Source organism: Hermetia illucens, chromosome 6, assembly GCF_905115235.1.
Source record: "Hermetia illucens chromosome 6, iHerIll2.2.curated.20191125, whole genome shotgun sequence".
NCBI lineage: Eukaryota > Metazoa > Arthropoda > Insecta > Diptera > Stratiomyidae > Hermetia > Hermetia illucens.
Window position 1 is genome coordinate 31,783,492 of NC_051854.1, and position 25,450 is coordinate 31,808,941.

Below are 25,450 nucleotides of genomic sequence, written 5' to 3' on the forward strand. Positions count from 1 at the left end.
GCTTCTCCTTTGCGTCTAAAATTTCCTCCTGCCGAACCTTCCTCCCCGGTATTTTAGAAGAGTTAGAGAAAAGTGTCAAAGACAGGCCGGCCGCAGTCAGAATTCCAGTTCCTGTCATTAAGAGAGTTGCTGTACTATCCTTTTTGGCTGACCGCGCCCTAGACATAGATTGCAGGTTTTTCACTGAAGTGGAGAGTTTGTCTTCTACAGATTTCCCCGTGGGAGAACTTGAATTAGGTGAGGCCTCCAAAATCCGTGCCTCAGCCACGACTTGATTTCTCAGAGTCGCGGGTGGATTTGAAGTCTGTGACTTCTTACCACTTGGAGAGTTACAATCCTTTGTTTCCATCTTCATGTGTTTTTGGACACCCTTACTGTAGTAGTAAACTACCGCAAGCTCCCCCACCACGACAAGGCGGTATCCGCGTACAATTGCTTAAAATATGCTCAAAACTTTTTTCTACTGATCGATACACCAAACTTTGAGTTTGTATACACAGTGTATGGCAAAATACTTTATTTTGGCACACTGTGTAACTCAAAGTTTGGTGTATCGATCAATAGAAAAATGTTTTGACATTAGACGCAGCTTGCATAAATGTAAGCAACGTACGGCTTTTAGAGCCAGAAACGTTATTCCGTTAGAAAATGTATAGTAGAACAACTTTCGTTTTATTAGCATCCGCGCGAAAAAATATATTTATGTACATACTAATGACCAAACTGAAAAGGAAAACTACGCGGTTCAAACATAACCATGTACTTTCAGAAATCTTCTATTTCTCAATGATAATTTACACGAGCAAAACAAATTAGTTCAATTTGCTAATTGAATTTACGTTTGCATATCTTTGTTTGCTTTTCCCATTATTTTTTGAAGATATATCGAGACGAGACGTCAAACCTATTAAAACGCAACGGACTGAAGAATGCAATTAAAAAGTCATCTTGAGAGGGCAATCGGGCAAGGAGGCTGGTATGTAGAAAGTTCGATAGCTTCCGAAAAAACATAATCCTGGAACTCATCAGAGCCTTTCTCATATCTCTTCCTACGTATTAAAATTCTATGGGGAAAAATACACGAATCGCTACTTATGAGAACTCGTCGAGAGGTAAAGCCGAGGCCAAAGTCTAGACGGTGTGAAATCGATTCACCATCATCGCCATTCCTCAAGTCCTTCCACGATGAAGAAGAGAGCTCTGAAATTACCCAAACGATAAACGATAATTTCCTTCCTTTCACCTGACAATAAAACGATGGAGATTTCCGATTCCTCGGTTTTTTGCGAAATTTATTGCTACATTTTAAAATTGTTATTTATGTGTTCACTTTGATGACCTTAACGTGACTGATACAGGGAGAAATTTGGAAATAGAATTGGTATTTGAATACAAGAAGTTCTTTGGGTGACATCTATTATAAAATTTACTACTACTATTACTGCATACTGACTAGGTAAAGGTTGGCGCATCTTAGATATTAGTGTGTCTCTAAAATGGGGAAAAGAAAATTTTTACGAAACCCAATTGCGAACTTTTTACTTTTTTCCATCCAATGCTATCCTTTCTAATGAAATAAAACCGTCCTTATCCATTTGCCCTATGTTTATTAATTTTTTAGCATGTAAACGAATTCCAAAATTATCGCTGATTCATTCGTTCAACTTATTACTTACTCGAAGGCAAGGTGCCGATAGGCCGAAATGTTCAAAGATGGCGCTACTAGCGTGGAAATCACGTAATTTTTAGTTAACCCTGTCCTTCGAAAGACATGTGTACAAATTTAACAACTGCCGAACTATTAGTTCGTGGGATAGATCATTTTGAGTAAAGCAACTTTTATTAGTTTGAAGAAAATGAATAATTTCATATATATGTAGTAAAGTATTGCTTTTTGGCGATAAAAATACTGTTGAAGCCAAGGCTTAGCTTGATAAACATTATTCGGACTTTGCACCAGGCAAATCAACCGTTAAGAACTGGTTTAATAAGTTTAACCGGGGCGAAATGAACACCGAGGAGGATGCACGCAGTAAATGCCAGAAAGAGGCTGTTACAGACGAAAACATCAAAAAAGTTCACAAAATATTTTGGATAACCGCAAAGTGGAGTTGATCGAGATAGCTGAGGCTCTAAAGATATCAAAGGAACGTATTGGACATGTCGGCATGAATTTTTGGATAAGAGAAAGCTCTGTTAAAAACGGGTACCGCACTAGCTCACAACTCCATAAAAAACCCAAATTTACGCATCGATATGTGACAATAGACGAAACATAGTTCTACACCATGCAACGGCGCAAAAATCGGCAGACAAGTCTAAGGCATTAGTACTTTGGGATGCGCATGGTACCGATTATCTTGAGAAGGGAACAAGTTGGGAAGCCGAAGGCTGGACGCTTCAGGTATGGAAGGTTTTGTGTATTCCTTATATAAAGACATTTGAGTGTGCATTAGCCCTACTAGTACGTAGCACGTAATATATGTATATATTATATCATCATCATCAACATCATCAACGGCACAACAACCGGTATCCGCTCTAGGCCTGCCTTAATAAGGAACTCCAGACATCCCGGTTTTGCGCCGAGGTCCACCAATTCGATATCCCTAAAAGCTGTCTGGCGTCCTGACCCACGCCATCGCTCCATCTTAGGCAGGGTCTGCCTCGTCTTCTTTTTCTACCATAGATATTGCCCTTATAGACTTTCCGGGCGGGATCATCCTCATCCATACGGATTAAGTGACCCGCCCACCGTAACCTATTGAGCCGGATTTTATCCACAACCGAACGGTCATGGTATCGCTCATAGATTTCGTCATTGTGTAGGCTACGGAATCGTCCATCCTCATGTAGGGGGCCAAAAATTCTTCGGAGAATTCTTCTCTCGAACGCGGCCAAGAGTTCGCAATTTTTCTTGCTAAGAACCCAAGTTTCCGAGGAATACATGAGGACTGGCAAGATCATAGTCTTGTACAGTAAGAGCTTTGACCCTATGGTGAGACGTTTCGAGCGGAACAGTCTTTGTAAGCTGAAATAGGCTCTGTTGGCTGACAATAACCGTGCGCGGATTTCATCATCGTAGTTGTTATCGGTTGTGATTTTCGACCCTAGATAGGAGAAATTGTCAACGGTTTCAAAGTTGTATTCTCCTATCCTTATTCTTCTTCGTGTTTGTGTTTGACCAATGCGGTTTGATGTTGTTGGTTGATTCGTCTTCGGTGCTGACGTTGCCACCATATATTTTGTCTTGCCTTCATTGATGTGCAGCCCAAGATCTCGCCCCAATGGCCGCCTGCTCGATCTGGATGAAGGCAGTTTGTACATCTCGGGTCGTTCTTCCCATGATGTCGATATCGTCAGCATAGACCAGTAGTTGGGTGGACTTGAAGAGGATCGTACCTCTTGCATTTACCTCGGCATCACGGATCACTTTCTCGAGGGCCAGGTTAAAGAGGACGCATGATAGCGCATATTCTTGTCATAGACCGTTGTTGATGTTGAATGGTCTTGAGAGTGATCCTGCTGCTTTTATCTGGCCTCGCACATTGGTCAGGGTCAGCCTAGTCAGTCTTATTAATTTCGTCGGGATACCGAATTCTCTCATGGCCGTGTACAGTTTTACCCTGGCTATGCTATCATAGGCGGCTTTAAAGTCGATGAACAGATGGTGCAACTGTTGTCCATATTCCAACAGTTTTTCCATCGCTTGCCGCAGAGAGAAAATCTGATCTGTTGCTGATTTGCCTGGAGTGAAGCCTCTTTGGTATGGGCCAATGATGTTCTGGGCGTATGGGGCTATCCGGCCTAGTAAGATAGTGGAGAATATCTTATAGATGGTACTCAGCAACTTGATACCTCTATAATTGCTGCACTGTGTGATATCTCCCTTTTTATGTATGAGACAGATAATGCCTCGTTGCCAATCGTCAGGCATTGATTCGCTGTCCCATACCTTGAGCAAAATTTGATGAACCACTTGGTGTAACTGGTCGCCTCCATATTTAACCAATTCGACTGTAATTCCATCGGCTCCTGGCGACTTATGATTTTTTAGCCGATGAATTGCACGGAGTGTTTCTCCTAAACTTGGTGGTGGCAGTATTTGTCCGTCGTCTTCAGTTGGCGGGACCTCCAACTCGCCGATGTTCTGGTTGTTCAGTAGCTCATCAAAGTACTCAAGCCATCGCTTTAATATGCCCATTCTGTCGGAAATCAGATTTCCCTCTTTGTCTCGGCAGGATGAGCATCGAGGTGTATAAGGCTTCATCCTGCTGACTTGTTGGTAAAACTTCCGCGCCTGGTGCGGTTGTTCCCTGTACTTTTCTAGTTCATAGACTTGTTGGTTCTCCCAGGCTTCCTTTTTCCGTCTGTGAAGTCGCTTCTCCACTCGTCGGAGTTCGTGATAAGTCTCTGCGCGTGCCCGCGTTCTTTGAGAATGCAACATTACTCGGTATGCGGCATTCTTCCGTTCCGTTGTTAGCTTACATTCATCGTCAAACCAGCCGTTCCGACTCCTTTTGCGGCTGGGGCCAAGTATGTTTGTGGCCGTATCCATGATAACGTTCTTCAGGTGATTGTGAAGATCATTTGTTGATGCTTCATCTCCAGGTCCTCTATATTATATAAGAGTATCTAATTTTGACCTATTATAACTTTGTTAGTAACAATGCGATTTCCCCCAAACTTAGTAGGATCATGCTCTATGTTGATGAACTTAAGGGGCTTTTGCAACCAATTATTAAAAATTATAGTAACATAATTTTATTAACTATATTTGAATAGATATCGGTTTGGAAGATATTTCGGAGCCTAGGCACCATACATTGGCAGCCTCTTGATTTTTCCAGATTTTTCGGCTGGGCAGTTTCTAAGAATGAGTCGTTAAAAAAATCAAGGCCGACATCGAAAAGTACTAATCAAGACCTTTCATTTGATACTCAACATGACTACATTTGATGAAAAAAATTTACACCCCCTTTTGCATGCATGGGGGACCCCGCACTTCTGCATGCACTTCTCGTTTTATTTCAACAATGATTTCATTCCGAGGACAGCAATGCAACATTGCGTGATGTTGAGGAGTCTGATAGGGAACGGTTTTACTGTTACAGACGGTAAGAAATGACGGTTTCTTACGAGAATATAGCCTTGTGTTTTAATTTTCCTACTACTAAATGTAGGAATATGAAACAATTATTTAATAAGTTTTGTTGCGACAATTTCAAATCCGCGAAAACCTCAATATACTCACCAGCTTCGTTGCATGTGCTTTTACCCCAATGTGGCACCTATTGACATCTGTATCATTATGGACGATTCCGTAGCCTACACAATGACGAAATCTATGAGCGATACCATGACCGTCCGATTGTGGATAAAATCCGGCTCAATAGGTTATGGTGGGCGGGTCACTTAATCCGTATGGATGAGGATGATCCAGCCCGGAAAGCCTATAAGGGCGATAACTATGGCAGAGAAAGGAGACGTGGCAGATCCTGCCTGAGGTGGAGCGATGGCGTAGGTCAGGACGCCAGACAGCTTTTAGGGATATGGAATTGGTGGACCTCGGCGCAAAACCGGGATGTCTGTAGTTCCTTATTAAGGCAGGCCTAGACCGGATACCGGTTGTTGCGCCGTTGATGATGATGATCATTATGTAACGTACAGGCACAGTTTTGTAGGACGGGGAACTAATTTGCTTACGCCTTCACGCTGACCATACATCTAGAACCTTTGCTCATTTCTCGACAGGACCGGCGCTCGCTTCATGCACTATCAAGTTGAATGCCCTAGTATATTTCTGGAGGTGAGATTTGGTATAGTAGAGTAACTTCAGCTACTTTTCTTATCTCTTTTCCTGATCACAGCACTTTGCTTTTATCTTACTGAGGAAAGTATTAAATATATTACCTCTGAATGCGCTAGGCTGCCATAGTGAAAGGTCGCGGCTAAAATTTCACAGTTGGAAGAGGGATTGGCATCTTGACTGATGTCAGATACTAGTCGAATCTGCTGTGAATGTGTACCTGAGTCAAATTAGGGTAAGAATTACGGGCGAACGCAGTGGTTACCACATTGCCTCCTACAGAGTGCTGTAGTATACCGTTATGGTCTTCATAGAAATGCTCTAACACCCTTCAAAGTTCAGATTCAATGAGGTTGTTCCACCAACGATTATTACTATTATGTGAGGCAATAACTGATCTGCCTCCAATACTAACTTGTCGTGATGGGCGAGTCTATAGTAGTTTACTATTACACTAAGGACATCCAAAACACATGAAGATAGAAGCAATGGATTGTAATTCTCCAAGTAGTAAGAAGTTAAAGACTTCGAATCCACTCGCGATTTTGAGCAACCAGTTGGCGGCCGAGGCACGAATTTGGAAGGAGTCACCCGGAAATCTGTGAAAAACATGCGCTCCACTTCAGTAGAAAACTTGAATTTGGTGTCTGCTGTGTGGTCAGCTAGAAAGGAGAGTGCAGCAACTCCCTTAATGAGAGGAAGTAGAAACCTGACTGCGGCCTACTTGTGTGACACTGTTGCCTAATTCTTCCAAAAAATGAGAGAGGAAGACTCGGCAGAGGTAATCTTCAGCCGCAAAGGAGATGGGAATGCAAGCATAAATCTTGCATATCAGATCCTTCTTTTCCGCCACTACCAGTAAAAACAGAAGAAGGGGAAGCTGGTGATGTGGACCAATTGGCCTAATACCGATATGTACAAACAGATCCACGCTGCCCGGACACCGTGAACATGGGAAGGCTTCCAGTCGACGACGACGGGAGGTACTCTCTACTTACTGGCAGCAAGGCTAGTAAAATTGCAGGACCGCCTGGATTGCTGGAATAAGAGCCATAGGTTCGTTTTAATAAAATCTGTGGAATTGGATCAATAAAAGGGGATCAAATCTTCTTCGAAAGGAGATCGTCGAGACCGAGAGCTTGCGTCCTCATGCTAAATTCGAAAAAGGCTGAGAAAATGCTGTTCCTAGGACCTAGTTGCGGCCAACTTACAATACCAAGTTAATGGCAAATGGGAAAACGTGATAGTTGCCTCCGCTTACTTATCTCTCCTTTGGGACAATATGTAACGGTCTTTCAGGTTGAATGTATGCGAACCTAAGAGTAGCATCCTAGGTGATTGACGGACGTTTGATGGGCAGGTACATCACAATCTATAACGAAAGCCAAGCTGCATTGAAGATGCTGAGCAGTCTTTTTATCACTTCAAAAATCGTTCAGGAATGTAGAAATCTGTTTAACTCTATTTCTAGATCGTGAAACTACTCTGGGTAACTGGTCATCGAGGTGTAGAGGGAAATTTCGGATGCATTAGCAAAAGTCATTGTTTGGACGGGAACTGTCTGTGACAATGGCTAATGTTGTTATCAAAACTTTGGAACAAGGTCGTCAGAATAGCAGGTGCTAGACACAACAAACTTTTCAAACGAGTTTTCCAATTACGAGGTATCACCACCGAAAGAGCGGTGCTTTGTGTGAGTGCAGCCTCATTACGAGAGTCCAAAATGAAAAGGAAATCCAATCCCAAGCTGAAGAATTTATACAATAATAAGAATTGTATCAAGCAAATGCAGAAAGGCGACTTCAGATCAGAATCAACCGAAAGAAGGCATGCAATCTCAACGGTAACATTGAGAAGTTTAGGTAAAAGTTCGAATTGAGGAGATTGCAAAGACTGAAGAAGATGTTACGGCTAGAAGAAAGAAGCTCGGCTTTATTGGTTTGAAACGAATTGCCAGAGAGGGCATATGGAAGGCAAATACGGGAACATTTTTAAGGTTTTGTGTCAAACAAAGCCTAATTAAATCCGACAGCAGTCTGTTTGTCTGTCACACCTTTTATCTCAGGAACGGTTACTCCTGTTGACACGAAATTTAGTGGAGAAGTGGGACTTATAAATCCCCTTGCATGCAGTGAGTAACTTAGTTCCCCGTTGAGTTTAAGGAGATGTGGAGGGTGAATTTTAGGGGGGGGGGGGTTAAAATTTAGTGATGTGGAGTATCAAATTAATGGTCTGAATTAGTACTTTCCAAAGCTGATATTAGTTTTGATATTGGCTGCAAAGAAGAGGAGTGCGGGGGTTCAAAAAGGGTCAGTTACTTCAAAGATCTGTTCTCAATAAGTACCCACTGCACTGGTTGGAGAGATAGTTTAGTAAGGCAAAAATTAATGGCATTGTCAATACCCAAATTGGTAGCCATGAAGTCGATTATCAATGTTTGTTTGCGTTTCAGGTTGGATGGCATCAACGGCTAGTGTAATTTACTTCGGAGAACCTTGGCAATTAATGCAACATCGGACGGGGCATAGTGTGACACCGCAAGAATTATCAGTATGGCTTTTGTAACGAATAAGGCGTCCTATTTTTAAGAGAGATGTGCAAGTGGCATTTCAAAAAAACTACTAGCAAAAAATAATACAAAAGATAATAGCAGCAGATGACACTTCAATGGGCCGGGTTGTGTGAAAACACCGGAAAATAAATTAGAACCTATTACAACTATTTACGGGACAAGGTGGTTGTAGGAAGTTGTGAATCGCCCGAATGTCCTGAATGTCATGATATACCGGAGGACCTGGAATACATAATGCCATTATCTGAGGTTTATCAAAAAGTACGGTAAATTGGACATTGCGAAAGAATATAAGCATCACATTACCTTTTCCCCCTTACTATCATTTGCAACATGATTTTGTCCGAAGTTAGCTTCTTCTTCATTAATACATTAATCCCATTTGGGCACACCGAAACTGCTTTTCTGGTAGCTTCTCTACGATGCGGTCATGGGCAGCAGTACAATAGATTTTGGATTCAAGATAATCTTAATAGATCGATCGCAAAGGACTGTACTGATACGTAAAACACCACCGGCTTAGAGTATCGCATCAGGGGTAATCGCGGAGATCAACTTGACCTAACTGCAATGGCTACGTCTCGTTCCGGGAAAAATCATTATAACGCTCGGGGTAATCTCTAGGCCAAGTATGTACATATACCAATCGCTGTGAGGTGACAGGTTTAGAATTTACTCAAAGTAGTCCCTAATACTAATACGCGGCAAAACAACATACAGAATAATCTGGCTGGGTGCTGGTTTCGATAGATGAGCGCAGGGAGATAAAGCTCTCATTGCTGCTGCATGCAAGGATGGACATGATGCGCTTAAGCTTGGCTTGATGTTCCCCCGCAGAACTATCCCTTGCAGCTCCTACCAAGTCATTGTTACTTCTACTCTTAAGTAAATCCTGGCAATCCCAGAGCTTTCCTATGAATCGAAGAAGGGGATTATTGCTAAGACTCCGAAGACCATCGCATCATCATCATCATCATTTCTTTCACGAACCTATTCTCAGAGACCCAACCAAAAAATCAGAAAACATCAGCAGGCTGCCACTATATAGTGCTTAGGAACCTGAAGCGTCGAGCTTCCGGTTTTCCGACTTGTTTTAGCGTTAATATCGAGGCCATCAAGAATCACATACTATCTGAAATATGACGCGGGAAATATAACGTGCTACATCAAGCTAAAATCGCAGGGAAATATGAAATTTCAAGAAGAAGAAGAGGAGTAGAGGTATTTCAGGAAAACTTGATTGGAACTGAAAGACGTTTCGGTGAACCGTGTACGATCGACATACTTTGCATCATTTAGGGGATATTCATCATCATCAACGGCGCAACAACCGGTATTCGGTCTAGGTCTCCCTTAATAACATCCCGGTTTTGGGCTGGGCTCCACCAATTCGATATCCCTAAAAGCTGTCTGGCGTCCTGACCTACGCCATCGCTTCATCTCACGCAGGGTCTGCCTCGTCTTTTTTTCTACCACAGATATTGCCCTTATAGACTTTCCGAGCTGGATCATGCTCATCCATACGGATTAAGTGACCCGCCCACCGTAACCTACAGAGCCAGATTTTATCCCCAGCCAGACGGTCATTGTATCCCTCATAGATTTCGTTGTTATGTAGACTACGGAATCGTCCGTTCTCATGTAGCTAAGAACCCAAGACCCCGAGGAATACATGAGGACTGGCAAGATCATTGTCTTGTACAGTAAGAGCTTTGACTCTATGATGAGACGTTTCGAGCGAAAAAGTTGTTGTAAGCTGAAATAGGCTCTGTTGGCTGATAACAACCGTGCGTGGCTTTCATCGTCATAGCTGTTAGCGGTTGTGATTTTCGACCCTAGATAGGAGAAATTATCAACGATCTCTAAGTTGTAGTCTCCTATCTTTATTCTTCCCATTTGACCACCGCGGTTTGATGTTGTCGGTTGCTTTCATTAATGTGCAACCCAAGATCTCGCGCCAACAGCCGCCCGCTCGATCCGGATGAAGGCGGTTTGTACGTCTCGGGTGGTTCTTCCCATGATGTCGATATCATCAGCATAGGCCAGTAGTTGGGTGGACTTAAGGAGGATCGTATTCCTTGAATTTACCTCAACATCGTGGGTCACTTTCCACAGGGCCAGGTTGAAGAGGACGTATGATAGAGCATCCCCTTGTCGTAGGCCGTTGCTGATGTCGAATGATTTTGAGAGTGATCCTGCTGCTTTTATCTAGCCGCGGACATTGGTCAGGCTTAGCCTAGTCAGTCTTATCAATTTCGTTGGGGCACCGAATTCTCTCATGGCCGTGTACAGTTTTACCCTCGCTATGCTATCATAGGTGGTTTTAAAGTCGATGAAAAGATGGTGCAACTGATGTCCGTATTCCAACAGTTTTTCCATCACTTGCCGCACAGAGAAAATCAGATCTGTTGCTAATTTGCCTGGAGTGAAGCCTCTTTGGTATGGGCCAATGATGTTCTGGGCGTATGGGGCTATTCGGCCTAGCAAGATAGAGGAAATCTAAGAGCGATACCATGACCGTCCGGTTGTGGATAAAATCCGGCTCAATAGGTTACGATGGGCGGGTCACTTAATCCGTATGGATGAGGGTGATCCCACCCGGAAAGTCTATAAGGGCAATATCTGTGGTAGAAAAAGAAGACGAGGCAGACCCTGCCTAAGATGGAGCGATGGCGTAGGCCAGGACGCCAGACAGCTTTTAGGGATATCGAATTGGTGGACCTCGGCGCAAAGCCGGGATGTCTGGAGTTCCTTATTAAGGCAGGGCTAGACCGGATACGGGTTGTTGCGCCGTTGATGATGAAGATAGAGGAGAATATCTTATAGACGGTACTCAGCAACGTGATACCTCTACAATTGCTGCACTGTGTCATATCTCCCTTTTTATGTATGAGAGAGATAATGCCCCTTTGCCAGTCGTCAGACATTTATTCGCTGTCCCACACCTTGAGCACAAGTTGACGACCCACTTGGAGTAATTAGTTCCCTCTATATTTAACCAATTCGGCTGTAATTCCATCGACTTTTGATGACTTATGATTTTTAAGCCGATGAATTGCACGGACTGCTTCTTCTACACTTGGTGGTGGCACTATTTGTCCGTCGTTTTCAGTTGGCGTTATCTCCAATTCGCCGATGTTCTGTTTGTTCGGTAGTTAATCAAAGTTCTCAACCCATTGCTCCAATATGCCATTCTATCGGAAATCAGATTTCCCTCTTTGTCTCGGTAGGATGAGAATCGAGATGTGTAAGGCTTCATCCTGCTGACTTGTTGGTAATATTTCACCGACCTGTTGGTTCTCCTAGGCTTCCTTTTTCCATCTGTGAAGTCGCTTCTCCGCTCGCCGAAGTTCGTGATAAGTCTCTGTGCGTGCCCGCGTCCTTTGGCTGGCCCGTGATTATTACCCTGATTTGTCTCAAGTACTCATTCACAGCGGGGTCGACTGGTATCGGACGTCAAATCACGATAAAAATCCCACTGTCACCAATGAGATTTGAACCGCGACCTTCCATGCAGCCTTGTGCTCTAACCACTCAGCTATCCGGGCACATTTAGAGTATATTGGCAACCTTATATTAGAGTACGGAGTCTAGGTAATTTAAACACTGATTCTTGGACAGGTGGCTGTCAGTGAATTTGTCGGCCTCATTAAGGTCGGTCATCAGAAACTCTACTTTCCTCAGATTCAACCGTAAACGAAGCCTTATGAAATGGTCAAGTTTGGACGAGTAACTCCAGCTTTTGACGAGATACTTCAGATCAGCTTAGCTGTGAGAGGCTAAGAAAACATTATCTGCATTCAGCAGGATATTTTCGGGTGACAGTATCTTTGACAAGAACAAAAATGAAAGCAAGGCATGGGGCAGTTTTGATGCACTTTCCACATTTCGAACTACGCGCACAATCACTCTTTTCCTTTATCCTCCAAGTTCTCGGAAGCTACATATTTTATTAAAGTCCAATAACTTCATCGCAAGACTTCTAAATGTAAGCAATTGCCTAAAATTTGGGCTGTGTTATTTTGTCCTTAAGATATGATTTTTTTTAGGTACATAACTGTTGGTTAGTCCCATTTCTGAGAACAAGCCTTGCGTTATTCTAAAGTTTCAAACTTTCATGAATCTTAGCCAGTAATGAGACTATTTTAAGAATTTTAAAGTATACATTGTACTCACTTTTATTTAATGCTAAGTTCTTATACATATTATCTAGTGTAGACCGGTAACTTTGAATTTACGAATATTTCTCAAAATATTATTAACATGGAGGAATTCCTCAAGCTCTCAGGGAACCCTTCAATAAGATAAACAACCCCCTTTATCACACTCGCCATTTCCACTGCCTTGAAAATATCCATGAGCAGCAAAGCAGATATTTTGAGAATGAAAACAATAAATTTGTTTGTTCCAACACTTTCTGTTTCCCTCGAGCCAGATTGTACCCCATTATTGTAAGAGAAAAAGTTTTATTCAACGTCAATTAACGAAACCAAAACAAGCGGTAATCGTCTTTCAAGAATCGTTTATTTGAGTGATAAAAGTTAGAAGTTACGAAATTTAAAGACTTAATGGCCAAACTTTCGCTGCAGACACTTCAATTTCCTCCTTTGGAAGAAAAGACCTATAAAAAGGCGTTTAGCATAATTACCAAGGAGTCCAGAGGTTTTCGGGATAAGAACGTTAAGAAGGATGAGGAGAGGAAATTGCGTTTTGAAGAGTGATTTTGCTAGAAACGTGATTTTCTGATAGTATCGGGGGTGAATTGTAATCTTATTCACAGAGGTCAACTTTGAAATAATTGCATTTTCAGGTATGAGATATCTATGTATGTGAAAAGATCTCACCAAGCATGTTCTTGGCAATATTCTTTAAGCTATCGAACGCACTATGCAAATTAAAATAAAATTCACTTTGAGTCCGTTTGGGAAGGATCGTATGACCATTCTATATTAAATTCCAAATTTAGACTAAAGACTACTTACACTATTTCTTACAAAGTAACCTATCTTGTAAACATTATCCTATCTTTATCATGTGTCGCGCACATGTCCATATTGCATTTTACAATGCGCAGGTCAAAGTGTCTTCATTAATGAAGACACATTTCTTACGAAATAGGGTACAAGCAATATAAATAACATTATGCTTGTACCATTTTTATTATCAGGCCCGTTCACACATGTTACAAAACAAGATGCGTTCTTCGAACAAGGTCCTGTTATTATCTTAAGATAAGAATATGTCTACAACTATGGTACAGGCAATATAAAATACATTATGCCTGCACCCAATAATATTTATTCTATATGTATACCCTAAATATTCATATTGTGCTATTACTACCCCTCCCCTTAAGCTGATTCGTCCCGAATCTGTTTGTGATCGGCGATGTAGCGTACGATACGTTCGATTTCATTTTCGACGTCGAAATTCATAGGTCGGTTAGGTCGTCTGATCGTCGGCTTACCACGGCATTTTCTACGCATTACTATGATACCAGCCGGAATCACTGTTGCCACGACGAGGACAAATGCATACCATGCATACTCATTGTTGTTGACTTTGTCGGCATCAAATTGTCGGATCTTCTCCAAATTGTGGAGATGTACCTTATGCAGGTACGGCAATGTCAGCTGTGTCGAATGTGCTGACACATTAAGCTGGAACTGCTTTGAAATTTGCGGAACCACTGATGACACCTTACCTGTAACTTTGTACAGTGTGTCGTTGACGAGAATATCCTCTTCAAACTGTACGAGGAATGTACCCGTAACAGTCACCGAGTGATTTTTCTCTACTATTGTGGCTGTTGCATCATTAATGATCAATGTATCATCATCAACCCTTTCGATTGGTGAGATGTGATATGAAGTGACCGTTTTACACGTTGCGACGTTTCCATTGAAGATCATTGCAAGGCATTTATCAAAACGATCGTGCTTGCAGACTGCTTTGCCCTTACCGTCCTTACAATTAACCAGTGGCAGTGTGTTTTTTTTTGCACTCGGCAACATACCTATTACTTAAATCTAATATGGTATTGTTATGAATTACAGGGTACATAACTATGAGAGAACAAATAGTAATTATATTTGGTACTTTAACTAAATATTTAAACACATTATTACTAATATATATTTTAACAGTAGAAGATGAAGTCAATTCACTTATAGTAATGGGCATTTCTTCCTGTTTTACGATTGAGAGGACCCCTTGGTCTGTTAAAATGACAGGATTAACAATGTTTAATTGAGCAAGGGTAACCGAGTAGACAGCGTTCGTTAATAAGGATATTACTCTTTGATTTCTAATGGTAATAATTTGAAATAACTCAGGAAATCTTGGTTCGCTGATATCATAATACTCTTTTTTTATTAAATTTATGCGCTCTGTCAATTCATTAATTTTCTCAGTTAGCTCAGAATTAACTTCTACCTGCTGATTTTGTGCGCCTACTAGCCTAGACTGTCGTTCTTCTAACAAAAGAAAGTCATCGTGATCAGGTGTACCCGCAATAAATTTGATAGCAGAACCAAGGAAGTCGATTGATCGTCTATACCTGCGTTCACCAAGCTTTAGAGACGACAATAATCTAGACATTTCATTCGCATCTGCGTCTAGTGATTCCTTCTGTTCCGATATTGAAAACATTTTTCTTAAATCACTAATATCTCCTATTATACTTTCAAATTCAGTTAAATTTATATTATGGATAAGGTATATATAATCTTCGTACAGTCCCACGTCCCCTTTTCGTAATGATATATAATTAGATGAACTATAGTCAAAGGTTTTACCGGCGACGGTGGTGACCAATGTTAATCTGGGAAGAGAAACATTAACGAATATTATCTTTGTGCACCTCTTTACCATCTACTAGTACCGCAGTACCTAAATCTTTCTGCACATTTTTCCTATCATACTTATTCGAAAGCTTATTTCCACAACGTTTATTCCTTTTGACAAATATTTCTTGCCCCTTTTTAAATTTTCTATTGACCCTTTTTTTGTTGTGATAATTATTTTGAGCTTTTTGGGCATTTAACAAAAGTTTTTCCGTATTAAGTTTATTTGAATCAGAGATGTTCCAAAGTAAGTCAATAGGTCTTGCTTTTGTTACAGAGTGTATAGAATTGTTATACTTTATTAACGCTAATTGGATAATTTCTCTAAGATCTGTTAGTTGCATATCCTTTTTTATCGCTCTCGATATTTCTGCTAGAGTTGAATGGAATCTCTCGACTTGTCCATTGCTTGTACTGTGCATAGCTGGAACTTTATGGTGAGACATACCAAAGTGGTCCCTAATAAGGGATTGTATAACATTTGAACAGAGTGATGGCTCATTATCCGTAACTAATGTTTTCGGATTTTTGAAGAAACCAATTATTTTCGTAAGAGGAATTTTAATATCTACAATTGAACGTGAATCAATTTGTTCCACTAGAGCATATTTTGAAAATTTGTCTATGCACGTAAGGAAGTAGTTATTCTGAGTACTGTAAATATCCATATGCAGGATTTCACCAGGATATTTGGGTAATGGCGTACACTTCATAATTTGCCTTTTCGGATGTCTTTGGTATTTAGACTCTACGCAAATTTTACAATTACTAACGAATTTTTTTATTTCCTTACGAAGTCCAGGAAAAAAGTATGTATCCAGAATTTGGTCATAGTTCTCCTTCGCTGAACGATGCGCTCTATTGTGTTCCATTGCAATAGTTTCCAGCTGATCATTTTCATTTATTAAATCCATCACAATCTTTTCGGTATGCTTAAAACGAACCGAGGGAAACAGATTGATAATATCATTCTGTATTTTTCCAAGAATTTCCAAAGAACAGTGGACTCCATTAACTACCTTCGCGTCAACTATCTCCTTTAACTTTGAATATAGACTTTCGGTGTTCGAAAAATCAATTTCGTGACGTAGGTACCCATTAAACAATCTAATTGTTGTTACTTTTAGATCCTTGCCCACCGAAAGAATAATCTGACTTTTAAAGCAATTTATAGGCGTTGACACTGTCCTTATGACGTGAGATAGGGATACCTCACTGTTATAGCAATTTCCGCTAGATTCACCATTTCCAGTAAGATTCTGAATATACTGGCGAGATAGCGCGTCTGCGACAACATTTTGAGACCCAGGCTTATAATGAAAAGTCGGTGTGAATTCTTCGATAAAGCTTTTCCAACGCTTTAGCTTGGTGTTAGGATTTCGATCAGATATCGCGAATGTTAGTGGTTGATGGTCGGTATAAATGTGAAGATTGTTTACTCCATAGAGATAATTTCTAAGAGACTGCAATGCCCATACTATGGCAAGCATTTCTCTCTCATTGGTCGCATAGTTTTGCTCAGTCGCACTAAGCGTTCGTGATACGAAAGTAATCGGATGTTTGTCCTGAGATAACACAGCACCAATTGCTACCGATGAGGCATCAGTTGTGAGCTCGAATGGTCTGCTGAAATCCGGAAAACGTAAAGTAACGTCCTCTGATACTAAAATCTGCTTTAACTTGTTGAAGGCATCTGGAGCATCCTTCAACAATGTAATTTTCTTTTTCTCTGACTTTTTTGCACTAACATTACTATTTTCTCCTCGCAATAATTGAGTCAAAGGTTTTGCAATTTTTGCATAATCACGTATAAACCGTCGATAGTAACCCGATAATCCTAAGAAGGATCTAAGGCCCTTAATAGTAGTTGGCTCTTTGAAATTAAGAATAGCACTTACTTTGCTATCTGCAGTTTTTAAACCATTTTCAGATACAACGAAACCCAAGAACTCGAGTTGCGTTTTGAAAAAATTACATTTTCCCAATGAAATGCGCATATTCGCATCTCGAAGCTTTTTTATTACTATTTCAATATCTTTTAAATGACTCTGAATATCGGAAGAAAAAATTATAACGTCATCAATGTAGACGTGGCAACGGACTCCTATGTCGTCCCTTAATACATCATCGATCGCTCTCTGAAAGATACTCGGAGCATTTTTCAGACCAAATGGCATTCGACAATATTCGTATTTGCCATTATTAACGGAAAACGCCGTTTTCTTACGATCTTTTTCTGACAACAAGATTTGATGAAAACCTGACTTTAAATCTAAAGTAGAATAATACTTGGATTTTCCTAAATTCGACAATATAACTGAAGTATCTGGAATAGGATATTTATCCGAAACAGTTTTCGCATTTAGTTTTCGAAAGTCAATTACCAGACGTAGTTTAGGATTTCCCATTTCATCTACACCCTTTTTATTAACTACCCAAATTGGGTTATTATAAGGAGAAGAACTCTTTCTGATTATACCATCACGTAGCATAGTTTCAACCTCAGAATTTACAAATTTAGTTGCCGTCATCTGGTATGGGTAACTCCTTGAATATATTGCTTCGTCAGTGGTAGTTTTAATCGTAGCCACAATGTTAGTATTATAAGGCAATGCTTCATTTGGATCAGCAAATGCTTTTTGATTTTCCGTAACGATTTTCTTAAACCCGTCTACACCTTCCTCAGGAATAGAATTGTAATCTAAATCCTGTAGGAGATTTATTTGTGTGCTATTAGAAGGAAAAACCTCTTGAATTCCACCTATATAATAAAGTTTACTACCAGTGACATCAATCATTGCATTGATTTCCTTTAGAAATCTGTAACCTATAATTCCATCCATATCATTTATTTCAGACAATACATAAAAATCAGAAGTACGTCCCATAATGCTTATCTGACATTTCGCGGTGATACGTGTTTCCCCATGAATGGAATGTACATCAAATTCATCGTTTTTTAATTTAGATACACCAACTAGAAATGGAAGATTTTTCACATAGTTTCTTTCGGCACCTGTGTCCAAAAGAAGTTTAATTTTCTCACCGTTTAACAAAGTGTGTTGAACGTATGGAAGACATGCTTTTGATTGTAAAATGTCTACAACAGAACTATCCTTTAATTTCTCTACCCGGAATGTGTTCAATTGATGTCTTTTTGAAAAATTATTGTTTGATGATTTCGAACGAAAATTATTATTTTTTCCCGAATTTTGTCTAAATCGAGACGTTGATGGATCTACATCCATTGGTTCAGGTGGAGATTGAGCTTCATCTCGGGTAGTTTTGTTAACCACTTTATAATGTGGACTTTTACCCAAATTACTCGTATGTTCCCTATCAGAGTTCGAATTAGCAAAAGCAGCGGCGAAATTATAGCGTTGTCTGTTAGACTCTAGTTCCTGTGCGAGAGCCAAGGCAGATGGTAAATCCTTTGGTTGACTCGCAAAGAGAGTATCACCGATAGGTCTTTTAATACCAGAAATGAAAATACGCAATGCGTCGTCTCTATACTTTTCATTCAAGGATTTCAAAACTACGCTTTCATCACCATATTGCATAATAGCTTTATTGGTTATTAAAGTCAATTGTTTTTCTACCATATCATAAAATTGTGGAATAGAAAAACGACCTTGTCTAAGAGTAGACAATTCCTGCTCGAGTAAATACAGTGGTCTCTTATCGGAATACGTATGGTCCAATCTAGCCAATATAGCGTCAAAATTCAGTGGTGTACTGAACGACGATAAAACCATATCAGCAGAACCAGTAATTTTGTTGCGGATAATAGCAACAGCTTGATAATATATGTCAGAACCAACATATGGTTGATACGGCTTTATTGCAGTTTTGGCTGACTGTCGCCATGATGGATACTTATCCATAACACCGCTAAACTCGTGCATTGATTTTGGTAAGTCAAGCCTCATATTACCACCAACAACCCTACTTGTGATGGCAATTTCCTCATACCTCTCTACAGAAGGACCTGGTGTCTTCAGTTGCTGCAAAGAAGACTGAAATTCTTCCCTTAATTGCGAAACAACCACATTAATATCACTCTGTTTTTCAACAGGTGGTGCTGACGCTCGCAGTTCCTGTATGGTAGAATGAAATTCCTGCCTTAACTGAGAAACAACACTGTGAATGTCACTCCCTTGAGTTGACGGACCTGGCTGAGATTTCAATTCCGCAATTGCGTCTTGAAATTCCTTCCTAAGCTGAACAGCTAATGAAAGGTTAACCCTTTCAATCATATTCGAAATAGCTTCGGCAGATAAAGACATTTCTATTACTTTTTTTCTAAGAGATTTAAAAAATTTAAACTGTCGATTCGGTTAACCCTGTAATCGGCCCTTTTTAAGCTTAAATTTCTCAATTTAATATATTAGGATGTTTTTAAATTAATTGTACATACATAATACTCGTACAGATATTCATATCTGTTTGCAAGTTAGACACACGCCACCAGTTGATTCGATACGCTTTGATTAGATATCTCGTTCACCCAGTCACAGTCACTTGTTGCAATATGTAGGTACGTCTGAAAACTCCGCTGCCAGCCGCTTCACTCGATTATTGTTTCGTTTTAAATTCGCACGATCGTGAACATTTATATAACTAAATTTTCACACACTTTTTTACGAAATTAATACCGACTCCTTATACAAGGATTAAAGATTGTGGTTCAAACCACGTTGGGCGCCAATTAAAATAAAATTCACTTTGAGTCCGTTTGGGAAGGATCGTATGACCATTCTATATTAAATTCCAAATTTAGACTAAAGACTACTTACACTATTTCTTACAAAGTAACCTATCTTGTAAACATTATCCTATCTTTATCATGTGTCGCGCACATGTCCATATTGCATTTTACAATGCGCAGGTCAAAGTGTCTTCATTAATGAAGACACATTTCTTACGAAATAGGGTACAAGCAATATAAATAACATTATGCTTGTACCATTTTTATTATCAGGCCCGTTCACACATGTTACAAAACAAGATGCGTTCTTCGAACAAGGTCCTGTTATTATCTTAAGATAAGAATATGTCTACAACTATGGTACAGGCAATATAAAATACATTATGCCTGCACCCAATAATATTTATTCTATATGTATACCCTAAATATTCATATTGTGCTATTACTTGCATGGTTATTTTAATTTATCTGAAGTATCAAATTAGAGTACATGATTACATTACATTGTATTTTATTTAAGTAGAAAATGTCTGTAATTGCTTTTGAAGGAAGCAACCTATTCCGCCTTTTGGAAGCAGTGTTTGTCAGAATGTCTCGCACACAGCTTCAACTGTAGGATGATTAGGATAAGTCGTGAACCGAAAGCGAATGGGTTGTCTTACTAAAGCTGGTGCCATACATTTTGCGGAAAACCAGATCAAAGGATATTTATACTGTTATCAATGGCCAAGTCACAGCTTTCATTCTTACTATGTCTTGCTTATTCTGTGGAAAGTACTTTGAAAATTATTCAGCGAAGGTCATCAGACGCTGACAAACAATGAAAATCTGTTCTGTTCAGATATATTCATATTTTCAATAAAAACAAGATTTTTTTATCACATTAAATTAACAAATTTTGGTTAGTAATATTCATAACACTCCTTCAGGAAGTATATGATTGTGAAATCCTTATTTTTAGATTAATAAGATTCATTACCGAAACAAGGTATTACTTTTTCGATGTTGGGTGAAATTTACCCAGTGTGACTTTACCGTGATTTTTCGGAGGTGCGACTTAATAGGGTTAAATAACAAATATATCAGAGTGAAATTATGCGGTGTTTCCAACGATTAATTAATTGAAATAATAAAACTTGTTGTTTCTTTTTCGTTGGTGTGGGTATTTATTCTTGCAAATACCGATATTTCGGGAACCACTTGTTCCCTTCATCAGTGCAAACAAGTTTGCTCATCTATAGACATTATGTTCTATTTATACTACTCTATACTATGATATTATAATTACGACTAAAAACTTATATCTAGGTCCTGAAAAAGAAAATAAATATTTAATTTAACTACCTAATAGCTAGTTTTTCGCTCAGGTAGTCTTCCTCAGTGAGCGGAATTGTTAAGAGGCGGTGGATCATGGTGCCATAAGCAGCCATTTTGTGTTGGTAGCTGTGGAACGAAGTAGCCGGGATGGTGCGTTGAGTGCTGGTCGGTTTCCTGAAAATAGAAAAGGTAACTTGTCCATTTTGACGTTTGATTGTCAAATCTAGGAAAGCCAATTGATTATTTGCTTCAATCTCATGGCTGAAGGTTATTTTCGGGTGCAGCGTGTTGATTTTTTCCAGCATATTTTGGATATTTGTGTCTGGGATCACTGCCAAAATGTCGTCCACGTACCTGAACCATTTATTTGGCAATAATCCATCCTCCTCCATTTTTTCCTCTAGTGATGCCATGAAAATTTCACTAAGGAGTGGGGAGAGGGGATTGCCCATCGCTACACCTGAGGTCGTTTTGAAATATTTACCCCTGAAAGTGAAATAGTTCTCACTCATGCAGAGGGAACTCAGATTTGGGTAACTGCTATTCCCCATTGTTTAGAAAACTCTTAAAGTAAAATAATCTCGTCTTGTTTTAGGATTGATAAATTAGCTATTAGGAAGTGAATTAAATATTCTTTTTCAGGACCTAGATATAAGTTTTAAGATACATTAGCTATTAGGTAGTTAAATTAAATATTTATTTTCTTTTTCAGGACCTAGATATAAGTTTTTAGTCGTAATTATAATATCATAGTATAGAGTAGTATAAATAGAACATAATGTCTATAGATGAGCAAACTTGTTTGCACTGATGAAGGGAACAAGTGGTTCCCGAAATATCGGTATTTGCAAGAATAAATACCCACACCAACGAAAAAGAAACAACAAGTTTTATTATTTCAATTAATTAATCGTTGGAAACACCGCATAATTTCACTCTGATTAACATGGCCGTCAAGCCTCAAGCGGTTTTTAATAGTTTGCTCAAATATAAAAAAAAGCATGGCTGCACTCGGTGAAGACATCAAATTTCTCAAACTATGCTTGAAGTATGGTGTCACGCCTAAGTCCCATGTGGTTAGTATTAAGTCAGGTTTAAGTTTACCCTCTAATCTTACTAAATCAGTAGAAGAAACCTTAATTAGGACTAGTGTAAAAAAGCTTCATGCTAAATTAGCCTCTACCACACTGAAGGCATATAATGCGCACTTGCAATTAGCAGCAACAGAAAACTGTGCGGAATCTACTTTCTTCAAAATTCAAAGGGGTTACGAATGTGAAAAGGAACGCAAGCGGACTTTGCTAAGGAAAAAGCTCAGCTTATTGATAAAAAACTCCCCGCACACTAGTCAGGAAAAACCAACGGTAAGTACTATTCCTAATCAAGTTATTAACAAATCCTCTACTAGTTTCAACAAGGATGAAATGGATCTCCTAAACAAGGGTTGGAACTACGCGGTAAAAACCGACCTGCCAGTTGAGCACACTGTAGTAGATGTAGAAGGAACTATAAAATTCATGGGCAATGAAGCAAAGGATGAAATCCGGCATGAAATGTCAAAAGCCATGGCTCACCAGAACAGGATTCGGAAGTCTGCTAACCAGCGTGAAATCAAGATCGTACGAGAACTGAAGAAGAAGCCGGTATATTACTTAAAAGCGGATAAGGGCAACATGATCGTAATTATGGACAAGCATCATTACGATAACCTTGTTATGGAAAAGTTGACTGGTGGAAACTATTTCGAACTTAGGAATGACCCGCTACCAGGCTCTATAAAAAGAGTGGAGAAGGCCCTCAAAGAATGCTCTCTAGTGGTTGGTAATCCCACCAGGCTGCGGATGCCAAACCCCTCGTTACCTAGAATTAGATGCCAACCTAAAATTCATAAACCAGGCAATGAGATGAGGGAGATCATTGCAGATTCAAACTCCCCTACGTACAACATCGCTAAATGGTTGGTCGATGAATGCCAAAAATTGGGATCCATTAATGGAAACCAATCCGTAAAAAACTCAAAAGAATTGATTGAGAGATTGAGTGCAGTGGGGACTTTGGCGGATAATGAACGACTAGTGTCATTTGACGTCAAAGCTCTATTCCCAAGCACGCCTGTAAGAGAAGCCATAACAAAATTTGAAGAGTGGCTATTACGGTTTGGCTCGACCCCAGAATGGAGGAAAAAGGCCAAACAATATGCGAGGTTGGCTTCCCTCTGCATGAGTGAGAACTATTTCACTTTCAGGGGTAAATATTTCAAAACGACCTCAGGTGTAGCGATGGGCAATCCCCTCTCCCCACTCCTTAGTGAAATTTTCATGGCATCACTAGAGGAAAAAATGGAGGAGGATGGATTATTGCCAAATAAATGGTTCAGGTACGTGGACGACATTTTGGCAGTGATCCCAGACACAAATATCCAAAATATGCTGGAAAAAATCAACACGCTGCACCCGAAAATAACCTTCAGCCATGAGATTGAAGCAAATAATCAATTGGCTTTCCTAGATTTGACAATCAAACGTCAAAATGGACAAGTTACCTTTTCTATTTTCAGGAAACCGACCAGCACTCAACGCACCATCCCGGCTACTTCGTTCCACAGCTACCAACACAAAATGGCTGCTTATGGCACCATGATCCACCGCCTCTTAACAATTCCGCTCACTGAGGAAGACTACCTGAGCGAAAAACTCTATATCTTGGACACGGCTATGAAGAACGGGTACCCCAGCTCCACCATAGAAACAATGATTAAGAAACACACCCGAAGGTTAGAACGTAGTAATCTTACTACACTCTATAGCCAACAATCAACCTCAACTGCTCAGAAAAGATCAAGTGTCACCTTCTCAAACTTGTCCAAACACATACAAAGGACATTGAAAAGGTTTGACATACAGCTGGTAGGATCAAGCCGTATCTACCAGCTAAAAACCCAGCTGGCGGGGGAAAAAGATCCAAAAACGGTGGAAGAGATGAGCGGCATCTATAAAATCGCCTGCTCGGATTGCCCGAAGGTATATATCGGGCAGACAAAAAGATTGGCAACCACTAGATTTAGGGAGCACATGAAGGAGGCAGAGCTGGCTGTAAAGCACTCCCGAAAACCCACTAAATCTATGGTGGCAAAACATATGGTCGAATGCGGCCATAAAGTAAGCGCTGATGACTTGAAAGTCCTAAAGCAAGTAAGAAAGACTAACCAACTGGATGCTTACGAAAGCTGGTTCATCAACAAACAACCGGTTGACACTAGGTTGAACTCAGATTTGGGTAACTGCTATTCCCCATTGTTTAGAAAACTCTTAAAGTAAAATAATCTCGTCTTGTTTTAGGATTGATAAATTAGCTATTAGGAAGTGAATTAAATATTCTTTTTCAGGACCTAGATATAAGTTTTAAGATACATTAGCTATTAGGTAGTTAAATTAAATATTTATTTTCTTTTTCAGGACCTAGATATAAGTTTTTAGTCGTAATTATAATATCATAGTATAGAGTAGTATAAATAGAACATAATGTCTATAGATGAGCAAACTTGTTTGCACTGATGAAGGGAACAAGTGGTTCCCGAAATATCGGTATTTGCAAGAATAAATACCCACACCAACGAAAAAGAAACAACAAGTTTTATTATTTCAACAAATATATCCTGAAGAATGTCAAGCCCAGAAAGTCCGTTTTGCAACGGAATTTAAAAAAAAATTAAATTCTGTTAGATCGGTATCCATCGGATCTGAAGCCATTTTAGTCGCGTATAGAATGACAACAGGAGCGCGCACATATATAGTTATAAGTTAGTTTGTCACGATCTTTAAAATAAAACAAGTCGGAATACCGGAAGCTCGCGCTTCAGCTATAAAGGTTTTGTGTTCATCTTATGTAAGAAATTTCAACGCACATTTTTCTATCCGTATATAGCTACAAATCCAAAATATTCCTTCAAATTTTTCCAAACTACAATACGTACGTACATATTACAGCTATGCTATTATGCTCACCCTAAACAAACAAACTGCCTATTTCCGAATAATGTACACATATATGCACGTATATTAATTGATCGTTCACATATTTCCGATTTCATTAGATCGCATATACTATATACCTACATACACACATGTCTGGTTGGAGTAATTGATATTCATATACAAATGACTAAAAAACTAAAACAAAATAATTCTTTGCGACCCCAT

At 39.7% G+C, this 25,450-nt stretch overlaps 2 protein-coding genes across 2 annotated transcripts; one reads left to right on the forward strand and one right to left on the reverse strand.

Annotated features, from left to right (window-relative positions):
* Positions 1 to 17,525: 17,525 nt before the first annotated feature.
* LOC119659072 lies at positions 17,526 to 19,512 on the reverse strand. Its single transcript, XM_038066984.1, has 3 exons — positions 18,455 to 19,512; positions 17,611 to 18,379; positions 17,526 to 17,552 (listed from the first exon to the last, which is right to left on the reverse strand). Exons 1-3 carry the CDS (start codon positions 19,510 to 19,512, stop codon positions 17,526 to 17,528), a joined length of 1,854 nt encoding a protein of 617 aa, XP_037922912.1.
* A 2,740-nt stretch (positions 19,513 to 22,252) lies between these two features.
* Positions 22,253 to 23,922, forward strand: LOC119659073. Its single transcript, XM_038066985.1, has 2 exons — positions 22,253 to 23,365; positions 23,809 to 23,922. The coding sequence occupies exons 1-2, from the start codon at positions 22,253 to 22,255 to the stop codon at positions 23,920 to 23,922; spliced, it is 1,227 nt and encodes a 408-aa protein (XP_037922913.1).
* Positions 23,923 to 25,450: the final 1,528 nt, after the last annotated feature.

Excerpts from the sequence above, each read along its gene's own strand:
- LOC119659072 (XM_038066984.1), bottom strand. The coding sequence starts at position 19,512 with ATGTCTTTATCTGCCGAAGCTATTTCGAATATGATTGAAAGGGTTAAC. Across the intron at positions 18,380-18,454 it reads ATGGATGTAGATCCATCAAC|ACATCAATTGAACACATTCC; the intron begins GTCTCGATTTAG and ends TTTTTCAAAAAG. Across the intron at positions 17,553-17,610 it reads GAAATCCTAAACTACGTCTG|ATACTTCAGTTATATTGTCG; the intron begins GTAATTGACTTT and ends ATCCTATTCCAG.
- LOC119659073 (XM_038066985.1), top strand. The coding sequence starts at position 22,253 with ATGGCTGCACTCGGTGAAGACATCAAATTTCTCAAACTATGCTTGAAG. Across the intron at positions 23,366-23,808 it reads CTCTATTCCCAAGCACGCCT|GAAACCGACCAGCACTCAAC; the intron begins GTAAGAGAAGCC and ends TTCTATTTTCAG.